Source organism: Coturnix japonica, chromosome 22 (genome assembly GCF_054131305.1).
Source record: "Coturnix japonica strain WE chromosome 22, WE-NBRP24, whole genome shotgun sequence".
In the NCBI taxonomy this organism is placed as follows: domain Eukaryota; kingdom Metazoa; phylum Chordata; class Aves; order Galliformes; family Phasianidae; genus Coturnix; species Coturnix japonica.
Genome location: NC_140684.1, coordinates 10,234,484 through 10,248,394, shown reverse-complemented (window position 1 = coordinate 10,248,394; position 13,911 = coordinate 10,234,484). Strand labels below are relative to the sequence as shown.

At 60.4% G+C, this 13,911-nt stretch overlaps 2 protein-coding genes across 6 annotated transcripts; one reads left to right on the top strand and one right to left on the bottom strand.

The window, feature by feature from the left end:
• Positions 1-80: 80 nt before the first annotated feature.
• On the top strand, positions 81-3,380 carry NSUN5 (NOP2/Sun RNA methyltransferase 5). 3 transcript variants are annotated; one of them, XM_015880868.3, is made up of 10 exons: positions 81-205; positions 333-455; positions 547-721; positions 827-935; positions 1,101-1,239; positions 1,625-1,740; positions 1,839-2,017; positions 2,109-2,313; positions 2,415-2,567; positions 2,681-3,380. In XM_015880868.3, exons 1-10 carry the CDS (start codon positions 113-115, stop codon positions 2,787-2,789), a joined length of 1,401 nt encoding a protein of 466 aa, XP_015736354.1. In that variant the 5' UTR covers positions 81-112; the 3' UTR covers positions 2,790-3,380. The 3 variants fall into 3 exon arrangements, with proteins under 3 accessions (XP_015736354.1, XP_085378532.1, XP_085378531.1); XM_085522406.1 differs by lacking the exon at positions 333-455; XM_085522405.1 differs by having other exon boundaries at positions 547-935.
• Positions 3,119-13,862, bottom strand: LOC107322637 (nuclear envelope pore membrane protein POM 121). Of its 3 annotated transcripts, none has more exons than XM_015880859.3 (13): positions 13,539-13,862; positions 13,261-13,452; positions 12,994-13,173; positions 11,647-11,727; positions 11,166-11,337; positions 10,325-10,416; positions 9,433-9,503; positions 8,574-8,701; positions 8,076-8,178; positions 7,580-7,756; positions 5,641-7,284; positions 4,932-5,060; positions 3,119-4,764 (listed from the first exon to the last, which is right to left on the bottom strand). In XM_015880859.3, exons 1-13 carry the CDS (start codon positions 13,823-13,825, stop codon positions 4,670-4,672), a joined length of 3,351 nt encoding a protein of 1,116 aa, XP_015736345.2. In that variant the 5' UTR covers positions 13,826-13,862; the 3' UTR covers positions 3,119-4,669. The 3 variants fall into 3 exon arrangements, with proteins under 3 accessions (XP_015736345.2, XP_015736346.2, XP_085378530.1); XM_015880860.3 differs by having other exon boundaries at positions 8,574-8,698; XM_085522404.1 differs by having other exon boundaries at positions 8,574-8,698; positions 13,261-13,447.
• Positions 13,863-13,911: the final 49 nt, after the last annotated feature.

The window sequence follows — 13,911 nt, the reverse complement described above, 5'->3', positions numbered from 1 at the left end:
TGCGAGAGAGGGGAGGGGGCGGGGGGGCGGGGACACAGCGGGGGCGGGGACACGGTCGGAACACGGAGGTGACGTTCGTTCCTTTCCGCCGCACGTGTCCGTCCGTGCCGCCATGGCGCTGTACCGCGCTGCCGCCGCCGTGCTGAGCGGGATGGAGCGCGGCGAGGGCGGCATCAAGAGCCTCGTGTACGGCAGCGACTTCCCGGTGCGCGGCGGGGCCGGGAGGACGGGGGGGGGCGGAGGGGAGGGGGCGGCACCGAGCGCAGCACTGAGCGCAGCACCGGGCGCAGCACCGAGCGCAGCACCGGGCTCACTGTGCTGCCGCCCCGCAGCGCGCCCGGCAGCTGTACGCGCTGGTGGCCGAGACGCTGCGCTACGGGCCGGTGCTGGACGCGCTGCTGGACGGAGCCGAGATGCTGCGTGTCGAGAAGAAACTGCCGCTGCCGCTGGCCAAGGTGGGGAACGGGCCGGGAACGGGCCGAACCGGGAACGGGCCGCGGGGTCACCAACCCGGCCCGGCCCGTGTCCGCTCACCTCGCCCCGCAGGTGCTGGTGTACGACCTGCTCTTCGGGAAGGGCCTCAAGTGCGGCGGGCGCTGGAAGGCGCTGGCCCGGCGGCACCGCGCGCGGCTGGAGGCGGAGCTGGCCCGGCTGAAGGTGCGGCGCGGGGTGAGCAGCAACGAGCAGCTCCTGCAGCCCGAGTCCGGAACCGGCCCGGAAGGTGCGTGGGTTCGGGCCGGGCGGGTTCGGGCCGGGCGGGTTCGGGCCGGGCGGGTTCGGGCGCTGCGCAACGCGGCGGGGCCGGGGCTGAGCCCGCACCCTGCAGCTCCGCAGGTGCCGCGGTACGTCCGGGTCAACGTGCTGAAAACGCGTGTGGACGACGTGGTGGAATTCTTCAAGCGCCAGGGATTCGCCTTCCTCGGCACGGCCGGCAGGTGGGCACGGCACAGCACGGCACGGCACGGGGCTGCGGTGTCTGCTGGAACCCTAATGCTGCTGCCTGATGAAGGGGGCAGAGGTGTGGGATGGAGGGGATTCTGCACGTGGGCTCTGGAATGCGGTAACGCTGAGCTGTGCTCACCCTCTGTCTGTGTGGGCAGCGTGGAAGACCTGAAAAGCCTTTCTGGGAAGAAATTCTTGTTGGATCTTCACCTCCCGGAGCTGCTCGTTTTCCCTCCGCAGACGGATTTCCACGACAACCGGCTCTACACATCGGGACACATCATCCTGCAGGACAAGGTTGGGAGCTGGGGATGGGAGCTGCAGCACAGGGGGAAGCCACTGTCAGGAGTGTGGGTTCAGCCTTTTCCTGCATGCCAAGAACTGGGCTTGGGGCTGCTTTGCTGCAGCATGTACCAGTAGCTTAAGCAGAAGCTGTGAGCGCAGGCTGAGGCTGTGGGGATCTCCCTCAGCTTTGTTTCCATTGCCTGTGAGTAGGGGGTAAATGTCTCGGGCACGCACTGTAGGAACTCCCCATAGGGAGCTGGGCCTCCAGAGCTGGATGTGGGCGCTCTGCAAGCATGTGACTCCATAGCATCTGCTGTGTTCCATGGAGGGTGCAGTGGTGGCTGCTGCAGAAACTGCTGGCAGCCCACACCTCAATTTGTGCCCTGTCCTCCCGCAGGCCAGCTGCTTACCAGCCTTCCTCCTCAGCCCTTCTGCTGGCTCCCATGTGATCGATGCTTGTGCAGCCCCTGGGAACAAAACCAGCCACCTTGCTGCCATCCTGCAGAACAAGGGGTGAGTGCAGGGCTGTGCTGTGGCAGGGCAGGTTGCACAGCACGGCCTTTGGGCTGGGCAGGGTGCTCACATCCATTGGGTGCCGGTCTCTTTTTCAGGTGTATCTTTGCCTTCGATGTGGACACGAAGCGCCTGGCTACCATGAACACCATGCTGACGCGGGCAGGGGTCACCAGCTTCAAGCTGGCCCAGCAGGACTTCCTGACAGTTGATCCCCACGATCCTAAGTACAGCAAAGTAAAATACATCCTCCTGGACCCGTCGTGCAGCGGCTCAGGTAACACGGGGCCTTCAACCACCTCATCTGCTGGAGGCTCCGTCTGGCTTTTCCATGGTTGGACCCTTGGACACGGCTGCTGTCCCTGCAGGGATGGTGGCCCGGCTGCCGCTGGAGGAGGCTGCCCCCAGTGCAGAGCGGCTGCAGGCGCTGTCTGGCTTCCAGCGCAGGATCCTGAGCCACGCGCTTCGCTTCCCGGCGGTGCAGCGCCTGGTTTACTCCACCTGCTCCGTGCACCGGGAGGAGAACGAGGACGTGGTGCACGCGGTGCTGCAGGAGCTGGGGTCGGCCTTCAGGTGCTCCTGCCTGGGGAGGAACAGGCCTCGCAGTGCCTGTTCCTTGTGGTAGCTCCGTGTGCTGCTGCTGGACTCAGCGCTGTCTCTTGTCCGCTCTGCAGGCTGGTGAACGCGTTCCCATCCTGGCCCTGCCGAGGACTCGCTGCCTTCCCAGGAGCTGAGTGCTGCCTCCGCGCCTCTCCTGCAGACACACTCACACAGGGCTTCTTCGTGGCCGTCCTGGAGCGCTGCGGGGAGGAAGCTGCAGTCCCCAGGTGCAGGAGATGAGGGGAAAGTGGGCACAGGGATGCCTGGGTGCCTGGGATGGGCTGCCTTCTTGGTGAGAGGGCTGCACGAACCACTCAGCTGTCATTGCTCTTGTGTGCAGCTCCCTGCCTGCAACTGCTGAAGAGAACCTACAACAGGAAGAGGGAGCAGAGCCAGGAGCAGCTCCTCCCAAGAAGAGGAGGAGGAAAAAGCAGCGTGTGAAGGCGTAAATTGTGGGAGCACGCAGTGCCTTGTTGGGGCTGTTCTCTGGTGCTGGGCTCCCCTGAGCATCTCACTGCGTTCTCAACCCCCAGGGGCACATGCGCCCCACTTGGCTCCTCCTGCACTTCCTGGCCATGCTGGGGGCTGTGCAGCAGCTCCTACCTGCCCTCGGCTCTTTGTTGTGCACAGAGGTGAGGACAGCCCACACCAACCTGGGGCTGGGAGCGCTCCCATGAGAAGCAAGAGCTGCCAGCTGTGCCCCCCCACCTTCCTCATCCAGCTGGGGGGTTCCCGGCAGCCACCAGAACCACTCGGTGCCGTTCAGCCATTCAGCAGCTTCAGGGGAATTAAAAAAAAAGTTTATTCACATCCACGTACATCACATCTGAGAAACAAGGACTCGCTGTTACAGGTGGGAGGAGCGGGTGGCTCCTGCCCTGGGACGTGGCTGCCTTTCCCCAGCGCAGCCACTGCCCTGGGTGTGACAAGACAGGGAACTACAACAGCGCTGCAGTCAGCAACCTCACTGAACCAAGCTTGAAGGAATTCAAAGGCAATTTAGCTTAAATATAAAAATAAATTCTTATTTCGTTAAAAAATGTTTAAATATTTTTTTTTTTTCCTTTTTAATTTAGACTTCAGCAGACACACACACTCACACGGCTCGGAGAGTAAAAAACCCGGCAGCCAGGCATTACTGCAGGCAGAGGGGAGCTTCGGGCACAACCCTCAGCCACGGGACCGGAGCTCCAGCACCTCTTCCTCACTAAGCAACCAGAGGTGATGGGGACGGGGCAGCACCGCAGCTCCTCAGAGCTCATAGGATCTTATGGATGGGGATGAGCTCAAAGAGAAAATCCATTCCAGTCTGGGGAGGGGACAAACCCACCCATTTTAGGCTCCTTCCTTCGGTGGTGCCAAAGGAGCCTGAGCTGGTAACAAGGCTCCAGCCCAGGAGAGGGGTCCAGGAAGAGAAGAGGCTGTGGAGACCAGGCCCCCACCCCAGCTGCCTTTCAGTCACAACAAAGGGACAGAATTCACCCAGCATGAGCAGCCACGCAGTGATGCTACTGTCAACATCCAATTAGCCAGGGCACAGCCCCATGAAGGGACGGGCGCCCCAAAAAATAACTCCAAACAGCAAATCCGGCATAACCAACATGCCGCCACGCACACAGTTCAGTTCTTCCTCCAAACTCGATTCAATGAGAGCATTAAAACAGGAGCACAAACAAAGCGGAACAGACAGGGCTTGAAGCGAGCGGGTGGGGGGAGCCCAGCAGAGGTGGGGGGCAGCGCACAGAGCTGCCTGCCCCACACCTCACAGCTCAGCCAGAGGCTTGGCAGGAGCTGCTGAGTGATAGCAGCGGGCTCAGCCCCCATCCACAGCTGTGTCACCCCCTGTGACACCAGGACGGCCACACTCATGGGGCCAGGCGCCAACTTGAGCTCTGCAGAGATGGCATTGACCAGGCCATGAGATTCAACAGCGGGGAAAGATTTCTAGGCCTGGTGAAGACCACATCCCGTGGCAGAGAACTGTGACAACGCAGTCACAGTGGCCTTGGGCTCAGAGCATGGACGTGCTGGTGCCGTGCTGGAGGTGATGGGGGCTCAGAACATCTCTAAGAAGCAACAGGGAAAATTTACACGTTATGAAACATGGCAAAACAAAGGGAGGGAGAAAAAGTGGTAGATATGTACAGAGGTTCATCCAGCCTTGGCTGTGGAACTGTTCAAGTAAGAAGAGTTTGGTTTGTCTTGTCCTGGCCGGCATCCATGAGGGCACAACCCGGCACCGTTGCTCTGTGCTGGGGAGCGCTCTGAGCAGAGCCCTGGGGACGTGCCGTGCTCCTGCACAGCCAGCAGTGGGGCTCTGAGCCCCACGTTACTTTTTGCGGGTGTGCTGTCGCCGCGCCTGCAGCCGCTGCCGAGCGCCGGTCTTGGATCCCGCCCCAATGGAAAACCCCAGGGTTGATGGACCTGGAAGCAGAAAGGAGGCACAGGTCACAGCGCAGCCTGGCAGGAGGGGAACCGAAGAGCTGGCCTCCTGCAAAGCCTGCCTTATTAACCTGTCACACAGCCAGCTCACACAGCTCACCCCGGCCCTGCTGCTGTCCCACCACAGTCCACCAGCCCTGAGCCCTTACCAAAGGATGTGCCGACTCCTGGGAAGGCTGGGGCAGGAGCGCTGGGCGCCCCGAAGGAAAGGCTGCTGCTGCCACTCCCCACTGCTCCTGGGACGGGCGCACTCTGCCCAAAGGTGGGGGCAGGAGTTCCTGGAAAGCAACAAACTGCTGTGAGTCGGGCTGAGCCCCTGGAGGCCAGCAGCACCTGCAGGCACTGGGATGCACAGATTTCCCCCGGGAACTGAAGCCAAGCAGCCCCACCAGGCAGAGCCTCTTCACCCAAGAAATGCCCTTATTTTCTCATAAACAATTCCTGAACCTTCCCACGACAGGGTGAAGCACAAAGGCTTCCATCTTTCTAGACCACAAGTTTCCAAGCATGTGGACTACAACTCTATGGGAAGTGAGATTTTTCTGTGAAGGAATACCCCAGAGAGCCAGCAAGGAGGCTGCAATCACTGCACGGGGTTCTGCTTGCCAGGAAAAAACTAAATTACTTTCAAACATCAGCAAAACTGTGGTTTCTCAGGCAGGAGACCACCCAGCTGGGTTCAGCAGAAGCCTGGCACACTTAGAGAGCCCAAGGAGCACCGGACTGAAGGGCTATGGACCCTTCCCCTTCACTACTGAGGGCTGGGGACCTGGGAGTGCACAACCCTGCGAGTGCCCCCCCCCCAAAGGGCTGCAGAGCCCATGGAGCTCAGCGAGGCCAGGACAGAAAGCAGCTCACCTCCAAACACAGGCTTGGCATCGGGCGCGCTGGGCACAGTGAAGGCGAATGGCGTGCTCTGGCTCGGTGCTCCCAGCGTGCTCTGTGTCAGGGAAGAACCAAACGGTGCGGCGGCTGCAGGTGCTCCGCTCTGCCCAGCCCCAAAGCTGAAGGGCACCGCAGGGGAGCCGCCGCTCAGGGCGGGTGTGCTGAGCCCAAAGGCACCGGCAGAGGGGCCCGGCTGGGCAGCTGCCACGAAGGTGAAAGGAGATGGCGCGGTGCCGAAGACGGTGCTGCCGGTGCCGCTGCTCGTGGTCTGGGTGCTGGCACCGAAGCTGGCTGTGGTAGAGGTGGCTGTCCCAAAGGAGAACACGGACGTGGTGGTCCCAAACGCCGCCTGGGTGCCACTGGTGCCGAAGGTCGGCGGAGCGCTGCTGCCAAACGCAGGCTGAGGGGTGGACTGGGCTGTGGGCGCCCCAAAATTAAACGGGGGGGCAAAGCCAACAGGACCTGCAGCAGGCTTGCTAGTGGGCAGCTGGCTGTCGGCACTGCCGGCACTGAACGTGGGCTGGCTCGCTGCCCCTGAGTACGGCGGCAGCGGCTTCACACTCGTGCTGAATGTACTGCCAAAGGCTGAACTGGAGGAGCCAAACGTCAGCGCTGGTTGCCCTGCAGTGGCCGGGGCAGAAGACGTCAACGTGGCGCTCCCAAAAATGCTGAAGCCCGCAGTGGTGGTAGGTGCGGTTGAATTTGCAGGTGCTTGGCCAAACGCAGGGCCTCCTGTGGCACTGGTGCTGGCAGAGACAGTGGCTGGCGCCGGCTTTCCAAACTGGAACACTGGGGCAGCAAAGGTGGGTGCCGTGCTGGTGGCAGAGCTGGACAGGCCACCAAACGTGAAGGGCTGCGACGCGCTGGTGGCTGCGGTGGCGGTCGCTGTCAGGTTGGTGCTGGTGGAGGCAGGTGAGTTGAGTCCAAAGCTGAACACTGGTTTAATGGTGGCATCCGTGGAGGAGTTGAGCGTGGTGGCAGTCGTAGCTGCGGTGGTGAAGATGGTGTTTGGCAGAGCTGTGAATCCCACCAGCGTGGTCGTGGAGGCTGCTGGCACTTCTGCAGCTGGAGCTGGCTGTGACAACGGTTTGAAGGCAAAAGGAGAGACTTTTGCTGGCGATGAAGCTGCCGTCACGCTGCCAAAGATGGGCTTGAACATGGTGGTGGTGGCAGGTGCCGAGGAAGGGGCTGAGCTCACGGGCACAGTGACCGCAGTAGAGATGACTGTTGTAGCTGGTGCTGCGCTCTCACTTTTTGGCAAAGCACCAAAGATGGGTTTGAAGATGGGGGTTGTGGTGGGCGCCGCGGCAGCTGCAGTCACTGCTGGCTGGCTGGCAGGAGGGGTGCTTGGTGCTCCAAAAAGGATGTTCGGCTTCAGCATGGAGGGAGGTTTGCTGGGGGTCGGGCCCAGCTCTGTGGTTGCAGAAGGTGCCATGCTGCTGACAGGCTGTGCCCCCAAGGCAGGGGAGACGGAAAGGGCAGCAGTGCTTAGTGCAGGCACAGGCTTGGTGTCAGCAGAGGTTACAGGTAGAGAAGTTGACTCTGGTGGCACAGCAGGAGCAGGCAGCTGTGACGCTGATGAAGATGGCTGGAATGCTACTGCAGCTCCAGTGGAATCTGGAAAGGTGAAGATATAAGATTTTTTTCCAGGGATAAGGAGTAATGCATACAGAGCTTTTCGGCCAGGCAGCCACTCTGGTTCTTCAAATGTTCCCAGAGATGCAGCACCCCGCGCTCCCATGAGGTCACACCTGGACCACTGTCTGTATTCCCCAACTTGCCCTCCAGAATCAGGGCCAGAAGAGCATTTAAACAGGGATCTTCCAGCCCGCCTCCCCCAGAAGGAATGCAGAGCTGCTGTTGAGTCTGGCTTGTTCTGCCACAGTCCCATCCCTGTGACCCCTGTCCTCACCTGCTGGCACAGGCGCAGCCTGGCTGCTCTGCATCTTCTTCAGGCTGTCCAGGAGCGAGTTGCTGCTGACTGGGACAGGAGCTGTTGACACAGGTGCTGAGGAGGTCCCTGTGGTCACCATGAATGCTGATGGCCTGGACACAGGTGTGGTCTCTGCAGTGGTGCTGGGGACTGGATCTAACAGAAGGAAGCAAGAAATCAGCATCTGTAAACCTGCTGTAGGGGACTACCCATTAACAGAGCTTCCCCAGAGGTAAGAAAACCGCACCAACATCCCACATCTCTGTTCCTGGGGGACCTCAGCCACCACCCTCGTGGCTGGGACACAACCACTGTCATCCTGAAGGCTCTGAGCATCCTCAGACCCAAGGACTGGGTAGGACTCACCTGGTCCATGCAACAGAGGCCCCACTGCCAGCCATCCTCATCCCTAGGTTCCAACCCCTCCCCACTCCCTGCTGTACCCCCAGCTGCCCAGTCTGCCCACAGCCCTTACCAGCCTTATCCTCCAAGACTTTGTTGAACCACTGCAATGCTGCCTTCTTCTCCGCATCCAGGTCCTCTGACGTGACGGAGTAGCCCAGCTGAGGTGGCGGGGGCTGCCAAGAGAGAGCAGCGGCTTAGCTCCTTCTCAGGGAAGCTGGCAGAGCTTCTCTGAACGTGTGCTGAAGGCTGGCCATCGCAAGACCCGTGAGGCAGCTGGTTCCGCTGCAGCAGGCTACCATGGAGCTCCGGTCCCCACTCCGCAAGACCCCGGCTTGGCGCTGAGGGCACGGCCTTCCCCAGGCCATTACCTGGTCCGGCAGCAGGCGGCACAATCACACACAGCCCACCAGACACTGGGGCTGGGGATAGCGTCACTTCCCACTCCGCCAAGGACAGGGCCTCCTTCCTGAGGGCAGGCAGGTCAGTCTCCCCCCAGCCCTGCAGAAATTGCAGTGAGCACATTCTATCTCCAGAGGAGGGCAAAAGGGGTTGCGAGACAGCGACGTACCAGCGCCAGCTGGTCCCCGCGGCGTGACGACAGCAACTGGATCTTCCGCTTGCGCTTGCCACTGCTCCCTGATGCAGCTGGTGGGCTCAGGGAACTGCGCTTCCTCCGCACAGGCGTCTCCACCTCTGCTGAAGGAGACAAGTCAGAGCCAGCTCTGGGCAGAGGAACGGGCTGGCTTGTGCCAGGAGGGCCATCCCTTCCAGCTCCTCTCTGGATGACCCAGTCTGAGGGCAGAGCCAGGGATACAGCTCTAAGCTGAGGACAAGGCTGCAAGAGCCCGAGGAGCATCTGCCTGCAGCACATCCTGGGCCAGTCTGGTACAAAAGCCTGCCAGCCTTCAGCAGGGCAGTAACTCCTTCCCCACTTCCACACTTCCCAGATTGCCCTTGCAATCTGCCTACCTGAATCACAAGCCAGGCAGGCTAGATGAGCCACATCTAGCCCTGCACCACAGGACTTGGGCAGCTAGTTGTGATGGACACAGGATGTCCTGTTCATTTAGGCTGAGAAAGCACTGGAACAGACTCAGCCTGGAATCTGACTGAGGTTCTTTCAGCACAGCACGCCTTGCCCTGAGGCAAGTAAGTCCTGACAGTAAGTCCTGGGACAGCTATGGGATTCCCTCTTGCAAGCCAGCTCCCATGCATCTGCTGGTGCACAGCACCCCTTGCTCATGACCTAGAAACCCATTCAGTGCAGCAGAGCTGCCACTACACCTGGACCAGCACATTCCAAGTTGCCAGGCAACATCTCAAGCCAACCCTTCCTACCTGCAGACTTAAGAGATGTTCCACCCCACTGCTTGTATACGATGACACCCAACCAACCCTGCACAGAACTGGTGTCAGCTTATGCTCACCTTTCTCTGTCTGCAGCTCCTTGTCTGATTTCACTGGGGTGGAAGTGTTGGAGCGATGTGACTCCTCCTCCCTGCACCAGTGGAAGAAAGCCAGTTAGGGTCAAGCCTCAGCCACAGCCCCATTACCCAAGAGGCCAAACAGATGACGGAGTCCCACCAACAGCCCTGGCCCATGAGGCAGGCATCCAACAAGCCCTGAGACAGCATGGGCACAGCCCTGTGCTTCCTGCACCGGACCAAGAGCAGCTGAAGGCAAGGAGCTGCTTCTCCCTCCAAGACCACAGCTTGGTGCCAGTCTACACACCCCCAGTGTTTGTCAGGATAGATCAACCTTGGGGTGGCAACCAGCAGTTCTGGATGGGAAATGTGATCTCTCACAGGCTTCTCTCCTTCAGTGCACAAGGCTGTGTCAGTTTTAGTTTTAACTGAAGCTTTTCCCATTTAAGCCAGGTCCTCTGAACTGGGACAGAGGAGCACAAGAGCTTGCACTCCAAGTCAAGCCCTAAAATTCAATCTTATTTTAACATATTTTGTGTAGCTGCTGTGAATCACCTTTGAGGGAGGAGACAGATTGCTGTCTCCTCCTGAGTTCTGGTGGCTCAGGGAACCCAGATCACAGTGATGCCACAGCAGAACATCACCTCTGTGGCAATCTCTCAACACTTCCATCTCTAACCAAGTTCCAGAGCAGGGCAGGGATGGTGCAGGGCTGCTGCTCCACTACTGCCAGGACAGCAGTGTGACAAGGTGACAGGGACCTGAACTAGTGCAAACCCAATGGGACTGCCACGTCAGTGGGCCACCAGCGGTCAACATTTCACAAACAGTCCTGGTAGAACAGCTGGGACGGTGCCTGCCCTCCTCCTGGCTGGCACAGCAGGCTGCTGGTTACCTGGCTTTCTTGAGAGGCCACTCTGGTGTCTGGGGACGAGAGGATGCGGGGCTGGACGGTGGGGACACGCTCACACCACTCCTCTTCCACAGCTGGAACCCAGAGAGAGCAATGACTCAGTGCACAGGCAGGGAAGGAGGAGAGCATCCCACTCTTCCGCTTGCTTGTATGTTGAATGTCCCCTCCCAGGACTGTGCCCAACAAGCTCACAGCCTCACTTTCCCTCCATCACCACCAACCTCCACCCCACATTCCATAGAGCACTGCAGGGTCTGCCCACACCAAAGGCAATCTGCTTTGTGAGCAAGCAGCCTCGAGGTTCCACCAGCCACAAGGACAGGAGGGAGGATGCTGCCAGTCAGGGACAGCCGTGGCCATTGCACAGCGCAGGCACAACTGCCTGGTGGCCTTAAGTGCTGCCACCTGTCCCAGCCAGAGGACAGAACCTGCTCCAAGGAATTCAAGCTCAACCCTCTCAGAAGAAATCCACCTCTCCCAAGGCTTCCTCCACACTATTCTTCCAGAGACAGCACAGCTATGCTAGCCATGATGACATCCCACCATCACACCCACAGGCCTGCCCATTGAAGCAGTGCTTTACTGCAGCTCTGCAGCTGTCAAGGGGACACAGGTCCGAGTGGGAATACGTGGCTGTGATCCACGCTGACTCCAGCTGATAAAGTGGCAGCGCACCAAAAGGATTATTTTTATCTCCTTTCCTTTCCCTGGATCTTGTCACTCCAGTGACACCTCCTCACCCACAGCTGGTGTGTGGTCCCACAGGGCTGAGCTGCTGTGTGCTGCACACGGCTGTAGTGGTGCCCTCAGGAGCACTTCCTACCTGTGTGAGGCCCCGGCTGGAGCTGTAGGAGCTGGCGATGGCATTGCGCAGGGAGCTGGGGATTCCTCCAGTGTATGTATTGTTGAGGGAGCTCAAGGAGGAGGTGCGAGACCTTTTGTTTGAGCAGTCATCGGGACACTGTGAAGCAAGGCCTCTCTTCAGAGAGCCGGGCCTGTAGAATATTAAAGATTTCAGCATCCCCCCACCATCCTACCCACAGGCCTTTTTATCAGCCTTTTACACTGAGGAAGCAACACGGCTTTTTTCCATGGCACAAAGCTCAGGAAGAGGACCCCACACAGCAGGACAGCCCCACAGCCCCCAGCCCGCACCCACTCAGCACAGCTCCAAGGCTGGGTGATGCCACAAGGCACGGCCACCGCTGTCCTTTGCAGAAGCCGGGCACCTTGTCCAGAGCCTGTAGGCCTTCAAATTTATCCCTCGGCCAACATCAATTGCTTTTGACACAATGGACACTTACTTGGGTACGAGAGAAGCGGGGGCACCGTTGGCGACCAGGGGCTCAAATGCCGACTGCCCACTTCCACTGCTGTCATGACGCCTGCAGGAGAAAGGGTAGAAGCTGTGATGAAGAGGCAACAAAGAGGAAGACACGCTCCCAGCCTGGCTACAGGACCTCTTCCAGACAGGCTTGGCACTGGGAGAGCAAACTCTGCTCGTCTGCCACCTGACACCTCGGACAGAGGTTTCCACCATCCAAGTCCTGCAGATTTTTTCCCTTCACCCAGGACAGAGTCACTGACTCTCAACCCCAGCTGCTTCCCCCAGGTTCCAGCAGCTCCATCCGCTGCCTGCAGTGCTTAATAGTTTTGATTTAGCAAATCTTTGCTCAAATCTGTCATTCAGTTGAAACACTTCAGAGAAGCTGATCAGCTCATTTTTGGAACAGCTTTGTAGCTCCAGTCTCCTACACCTTCCTCACCAGCACCCTGACCAATCTGAATCAGAAATGAAGTCCTCCTCTCCCACAGCAGTACCTGGAAGCCTTACAACAAGCCCTGCCGTTACACTGAGCTGGGGGCACCAGCCCAGCCCTGTCACTTATCCCTGGTCCCCTCCAGCCCCGAGCAGTCTGATCCCACTGCACAGGTGACCCAGTGCTCTCCAGCTGATGCAGGCTCCCTTCTGCTCTGACATTACAGGTTTTCTACCTACAAGCATTCTTCATGCTGGCCAGTCGTTAACGCCTTCAAAACGATTGGCTTTTGCGGCAGATACAGATATTGGCGTGTTGGGGAAAAAAAAACTTGCGTACCCAGCCTGCATTATCCAGCTCAGCTCCTGTGGGGCTCAGACACCCCAAGCAAAGGTGAGAGTGCAGGGAGCTTTTGTCTTTTCTTGCTTTTGCTGGTTATGGCACAGGAAGCACAATGAGCTTTTAAAGTAGTGTGCTAATACCCAGAGCCCTGACACCTGGGGAGGGCAGCAGCCCCTGACAGCCAGAACTTCAGCCTGCCCTGACACAAGCAGCTCCCCAAAAGCCTGCAAACCCCACGGGGACGGCAGTCACCTCCCTCCAGCGGAGGTTCCTTGCCAGGCGTCCCTGGGCCACCCCCACACCCCTCCATCCCCAGTGCCATGGGGAACACCCCTGACCAATTGATGCTCGCAAACAGAGGCTAAACTACATCCTTTAGATCTCAAGGAGGACAAGGAGTGCCGGGAGGGTCTCTGACCCGGCTGAGCAGAGCATGCAAAGGGGTACACGGCGCTCTCCTGCCCCAGGCACAGTTGTGGTACACGCAGCATCCATCGCCACTGAAGAGCTGGGCCCATTTCGACCTTCCCAACACACGGCGCTCGTTACCTTCGCTTGCTCTCCTGATCGTTACCCGGCACCTGCTCCTCCTCCTCCTCTTCCTCCACCGCCCTCTTCCTGCTCTCCTTGATGGCGTTCAGCACCGTCTCCCTCGCACACGGGTCCGGGCTGTTGCTGCCGCTGCCGCTGCCGGGCAGGAGGGCGGCGGGCGGGGGGTGCTGCTCCATCCTGGGGGGAGGAACGAGCCGCGGGGTGAGCGAAGGGGCCGCGGTGACCCGGTGCGGTGGCCCCGGTTCGGGCTCGCTCGGTACTCACGCAGGACAGCGGGCGGCTCCTCCGTGCCGGCCGAATCTCACGGTGACGGGGCTGCGGATGGGGCCGGCACGGCGCGGCCACACGGCGCTTCTCCGGATGGCGCCGTCCCAGCAGGTGACGGGCAGCGCGCCCGGCACGGAGCTCCGGGACCGCGGCAACGGGTAACGGCGGTGCGAGGCCTGCGGGGCTGCGCTGCGGGAACACGGAGCGCTCAGACACGGCCCCGCCGTGCCGATACCGCCCCCCCCGGCTCCCCGCCCGCCCGCGGCCCCGCTTACCACGGCCCCGGCCCCGCGCGGCGCGGAGCGGCCGGCACCGAGCGGCACGAGGAGCGATACGAGGAGCGGCACGAGGCGGCCGGGCCTCCGTTAGCGGCGGTTTTGGCGGGGCCGTGTCTCATGGCGCACCAGGCCCCCGCCGCGCCCAGCGCCGCCGCGCCCAGCAGCGCGCCCTGCAGCAGCGCAGCACAACACGGCGACAACAACAGCAACAACAACAGCGACAGCACCGACAGCGCCGCGCTGCGCCAACACCGCGGCACCGAGCGCGGCCCGGGGCCCGCCATGCCCAGCACCGCACAGCCCGGCGTGCACCGCGGCCGCACGGAATGACGGGAACGGGGCGCGGACAGCGAGAGGGGCGGGGCGGGAG

Coding starts and splice junctions, on each gene's coding strand:
- LOC107322637 (XM_015880859.3), bottom strand. CDS start 13,825: ATGGCGGGCCCCGGGCCGCGCTCGGTGCCGCGGTGTTGGCGCAGCGCG. Junction 7,757..8,075: donor AGTCTTGGAGGATAAGGCTG/GTAAGGGCTGTG, acceptor TCCTTCTGTTAG/ATCCAGTCCCCAGCACCACT. Junction 5,061..5,640: donor TGCCAAGCCTGTGTTTGGAG/GTGAGCTGCTTT, acceptor GTTGCTTTCCAG/GAACTCCTGCCCCCACCTTT.
- NSUN5 (XM_085522405.1), top strand. CDS start 113: ATGGCGCTGTACCGCGCTGCCGCCGCCGTGCTGAGCGGGATGGAGCGC. Junction 936..1,100: donor TTCCTCGGCACGGCCGGCAG/GTGGGCACGGCA, acceptor CTGTGTGGGCAG/CGTGGAAGACCTGAAAAGCC. Junction 2,568..2,680: donor GAGGAAGCTGCAGTCCCCAG/GTGCAGGAGATG, acceptor TCTTGTGTGCAG/CTCCCTGCCTGCAACTGCTG.